Below are 5,146 nucleotides of genomic sequence, written 5' to 3'. Positions count from 1 at the left end.
AGCCTTGCCCCCAAAATAATAGATATTTATTTATCTCTCTACATATACCAGAGCTCGAGCGTGGGGAGGTCAATGCTGAAAGCCAGGGCCAAGCGGCCTGGGATGTGCACACCCGTGGGTGCTGCACACGCGAGGACGTGGAACCCCGTGGGTGCGTTACCTGCAGCACCCAGGGCTGAGGAAAAAGCAGGGTGCTGCCCCCCACCCCCCCTCAAAAAAACAAAAACAAAAACAAAAACAAAACAACCCCCCTCCTTGCTCCCAAAGGCCGGGGCTGAGCAAGGCGGGGGCAATTTGGGGAGGGGGGGGGGGTGTCCCCCTGCCTTTGGGGGGGGGGCAGCCCCTGCTTTGCCCTGCCCGTGCCGCTGGTTGCAGGCAGGGAGGGGCTGCACCCCCCCCCCCCCCCCCGGTGATTTAAGGGAGGGTCACTATTGGATCTGTACACCCGCCTCTACTTTTTAACTGACACCCCCCCCCTGTCCCCCCAAAAGAGGTGCTGACGGTGTTTAACCCTCTCCTCTCTGGGATGGGGGGGGGGGGGGGTCTGGGCTGCGGGGGGGGGGGTGGGCAGGGGATGGAGGGATGTCCCCAACCTGCCCTATCCCCTCCCCAGCCTTGGGGGGGGGGGGGGGGCTGCCGGAGGGTAGAGTTTGGGGGGGTCGGAAGGGTCAGTGCAGCTCTTGGGAGGGGAGGGGGGGGTCACACGTACATTCACTCCCACCCAGGTCGAGGGGGGGGGGGGGTATGGGGTGTCACTGTTCCCAGCTCGGGCCGCGGGGGGACGCCCAGTGTCCCCCAACACCCCCATTCACCCTCCCCCTTCCGCACTCCCCCCCCAATCCCAAGGGGGGGGGGGGTCCCCCATTGTGTGTGTGTGCCTGTGCCCCCCCTCTCACCCCCCGCCCCCCCCCCCCCCTTTCCCAGCAGCCGAGGGGGCGCTGAGGGACCCCCGCACCCAGCACCTCGCCCCGAAGCGCAGCTCCCCGGCTCTCCCCGCGCACCCACTCCCACTCCCACGCCGCGTCCCCCCCCCCCCCCCCCCCCCCCCCCCCAATTTGGGTACATTTTGCAGAAGCTTTTGGTTCCTTATCCGGGGACTGGGCTGGCGGGTGTGATTGGCCGGGGATGTCACATGGTGAAAGTAACTTTACGGGGTCGCCAGCTAGTAGGAGGGCTTTATGGAGCAGAAAAACGACAAAGCGAGAAAAATTATTTTCCACTCCAGAAATTAATGATCATGAGCTCTTATTTGATGGACTCTAACTACATCGATCCGAAATTTCCTCCATGCGAGGAATATTCGCAAAATAATTACATCCCAGACCACAGTCCGGAATATTATAGCCGGACAAGGGAGTCCAGCTACCAGCATCACCATCAAGAGCTGTACCCAGTGCCACGACCCTCCTTCCCCGACCGCCCGTTCGGCTGCGGGGGTCTCCAGGCTCCCGGCAACCCGGCCACGCTCCAAAGGGGACACGGGCAAACTCCAGGAGGCCAACACCTCTCAGAGAAAGCACAGCAGCTCTGCGAGCAGGCTGCTCTATCCACCTCCTCCACCACTCCTTCCCCAGCCCCTCCAGCCTGCAACCAGCCAAACCCCGACCATCCCACCAGCACAGCTTCCAAACAGCCCATAGTCTATCCCTGGATGAAAAAAATCCACGTCAGTACTGGTATGCAACTTTTATTTTCCTCTTCTGTCTCTCCGCTCTCTTATTTTCACACCATGCTCGCTCCCTCTCGCCTCTCTCTCTCTCTCTCTCTTTTTTTTTTTTTTTTTTTTTTTTTTTTTTTTATTTCCTTCCCTTCCATGAGAGTCTTTGGGTTAGCACAATTGAACTGGATTTACGACTCCGAATGGGTAATTACACCCACCATAAATTTTATAGCCGAGCTACTGTGGGCAGCCTTAGCCATGTGGCTCGTTCTGTTATGTATGTGTGAAACTCCGAAAGCTTTGTAAGGGGTGCATAAATAATTCAGTCTTTTGAGCCAGGGAAACCCCTTCCTATTAGAATAGAAACTCTTGAGCTGCCCAAAGTTCTTTATTACCTATTTAGCCTATTACTTTTTTTTTTTTTTTTCCCCCGGCTCCTCCAGTCGCCTCTCCCGACCCTCTCTCCATCCACGCTGATTTTCCTTGTGTGTTTTTTTTTTTTTTGTGTTTTTGTTGTTTGTTTTTTTTTTTTCTCCTTTCCTTTCTTTTTTTTTTTTTTTTTTTTTTGTTTTGTTTTCCTTCCCCTCCTTTCCAGTGAATCCCAATTACAATGGAGGCGAACCCAAGAGATCCAGGACAGCCTACACCAGGCAGCAGGTTTTGGAGCTGGAGAAGGAGTTTCACTATAACAGGTACCTGACCCGGCGGCGACGCATCGAGATCGCCCACTCGCTTTGCCTCTCCGAGCGACAGATCAAAATCTGGTTTCAGAACCGGAGGATGAAATGGAAAAAAGACCACAGGCTGCCTAACACCAAAGTACGGGCAGCAACGGCAGCGGTTGCCAGCGCCTCAGCCGCCCCCGCCGCCCCGGCGAGCACGGCCGCGGGCGAGGAGCTGCCCTCCGCCGCCGCGCAGGACCCGCGCACGGAGGATATCACCAGGTTATAAACACCCCCAGACCCGCACACAAATGACTCTGGATTATTTATAGAATCTAATATATATATATATATATATATTTTGGTTCTTTTCCCCCCCTTCCCCTTCCCCTCGTAGTTTTGCTTTTATTATAATAATTATTATTATTATTATTTTTTTTCCTGTGCGTATAAAAAACAATGGGTCTCCCTCAAGACCACGGGCTTTAGATGCATGTCAGATAGCATGAGGCCAGGTGTCTGTACCTGCAGGGTTTTTTTTACGCCATTTCAGGGTTTTATTTATTTTTTAAAGCTGGGGGATGGGGTAGGGGAGGGCAGGGTGGGGGGAGGAAGAGGTAAATGTTCTGTTGGGTGAATTAAATGAAGAAATGGTGATAATATTGACTGCAAAAAACAAACAAACAAACAAAACAAACAGAAAAAGCGAATGTAGGTATTTTTTTCCCCTCTGCATTACAAATGCACAATGAGCGAAGGAGCTATGAAGTTCTTTTGTAGCGATGTGGAAAAAAAAAAAAAAAGCTTAAAAAGAAATCACGATTTAGAGAGAGAAAAAAAAAAGGCAAACAAAAAGCAGCTACGAAACAGCACACAAGGGTGGACGAGCCTTTGCTGAGAAATTGAAAAGAAAAAGGGGAGTGAGAGAGAGAAAGAGTGACATATTTAAAAAATAAAAGCAGAAGAAGGTTTTAAAAAGTCAGTAGCTAGGGTTTTTTGTCGTGGTTATTTGTGTTTTTGGACTGATTTTACATGATCATTGTAAACTTGCAATAAAGAGTTTTAGTGTGTATGTGAAAGTCCCAGTGTTCAATAAACCAGTCAGTGTGAATTAGTTTTACTTTTATGTCTGGTGACTTATTTTATCCCCACATCTCCCCGCAAACCCGCCCCAAAATAATAATAATAAGGATAATAAAATGCTGGGACGATGTGCAATGGATCCCATGTGCACCAGTTACTGCTTAAGTTAAGTTTAAGCAAACCTAAAGATAACTCTCAACTCCAGATTTTTATGACATCACGACGTGGCCAGTGACTTTAAATCTCAGACCCTCCCAATCTGTAAATATGGGGGGGATAAAAAAAAGGGAAATCTGGGTTTTCAGACGAGGGCTGTGGACTGGGGTTAGCTTCCAGTCATGCCTCTTTATTTTCTTTCCATCCCGCAGAAAATTGTCTGGTTTTAGCTCCTCTCCCTGCTTTGAACTTTTTCTCGTGGCTTTTTAATTAATTATTATTATTATTATTATTATTGTTATTATTTTCTCTTGCTGTTGCGGCGCGCTCGTGTTGACTCGTTCAAGCCAAGAGGTCATATTGAATTTTGCCAGGCAATGAAAAGGCTGTTAAATAATAATAATAACAATAACAATAATGAGAATAATGGTAGTAATAGTGCTAATAACCGTAATTCATTGCTCCTGGCCTTTGGAGGCAGCCTGCAAACTGGCAGCAGTGGGGGGATTTTAGGGAAAAACCTGGGTGTCCCATCCCGTCCCCCCCCCAGTGCAGGGTGTTTGTGCTGAGAAGGGGGTGTATTGTGGGGGGGGGCTGGGGACGAGCCCCCCCTTTTTATTATTTTATTTTTTTTTAGGCCTTGGCTTTGGGAAGTTTGCTGCTTAAAAATCTCAGTGGCAGGGGGCTGGGAGAGGAAGGCCTGCTGCAAGTGCCCCCCCCCCCCCCCCCCAGGCCCTGGGACACAGAGTTATTGGAGAGGAGGCTTTGCAAGCATCTTTATTTAGGTTTTATCCTCTTTATTTCTTTTTCCCCTCTCTCTCCAACATCGATTGAAGCTGCCATTGAACAAATCGTGGTCTCAAACCCCTTTGTGAGAGCTGGGGATGCGGATCTGGAGGCGGAGAAGGTTCTCATTTATCCTGGGGAGTTTATATGTAAAGCTCGCCAGCTTTTTTGTTTATTTATTTTTTATTATTTTTTCCCTTTCACATCCTGATTTTGTGATACTAAGGAGGAGGGTAGAAAGATAAAACATATCGACAGGACATGTAACCATTACTCCTCTTTAAACCCATCCTCCCCAGAGCAGGGAAAGGTGTTGGGAGCCAGTTGGGATTTTGGCTTTTCCCAAGGAAGATCCCAGCCCACACAGCTGAGGCAGGGAAGTCAAATAAAACCCAGCCTTAAAAAAAATAAAAGAAAATAAAAAGATGGTCAGTAAACAGCATCCAAGGCTCAGCCCATCCTGTGAGGTTTTGGATGTTTTTAATATCCTCTTGTATAGGCAAGAAATCAAAGCAGAAAAGGGGGAAATAGGGGGGAAGAGGAACCAGGGAGGGGAGAAAATGAGGTTTAATGCAGGAAAAATCTGCGGGGAGAGTGCAGCCCCAGGTACTGGGAGGTAGGTGCTCCCCCAGAGCACCCCAGTGCCCCGGAGTTGGGGCAGGGCAGCACCCCAAATCTCCTCTGGGGTGGGGGGCAGAGTTGGGCATCTGCATCGCTGCAGGCTGGGCTGGAGCCAGGAGGAGGAGGAGGGTGGGGGGGAAGGAGCATCGCTCCAAGTTGGATTTCGCCCTCTTTTTTT

The 5,146-nt window shown here is 50.1% G+C and overlaps 1 protein-coding gene across 1 annotated transcript; it reads left to right on the top strand.

The window, feature by feature from the left end:
* Positions 1-740: 740 nt before the first annotated feature.
* Positions 741-2,894, top strand: HOXC4 (homeobox C4). Its single transcript, XM_033008031.2, has 2 exons — positions 741-1,676; positions 2,256-2,894. The coding sequence occupies exons 1-2, from the start codon at positions 1,133-1,135 to the stop codon at positions 2,609-2,611; spliced, it is 900 nt and encodes a 299-aa protein (XP_032863922.2). The 5' UTR covers positions 741-1,132; the 3' UTR covers positions 2,612-2,894.
* The last annotated feature ends 2,252 nt before the right edge of the window (positions 2,895-5,146 follow it).

This window comes from Tyto alba, unplaced genomic scaffold (genome assembly GCF_018691265.1).
Source record: "Tyto alba isolate M040663 unplaced genomic scaffold, T.alba_DEE_v4.0 Super-Scaffold_23, whole genome shotgun sequence".
Taxonomy (NCBI): domain Eukaryota; kingdom Metazoa; phylum Chordata; class Aves; order Strigiformes; family Tytonidae; genus Tyto; species Tyto alba.
This window is presented reverse-complemented; position numbering and strand designations above follow the sequence as displayed.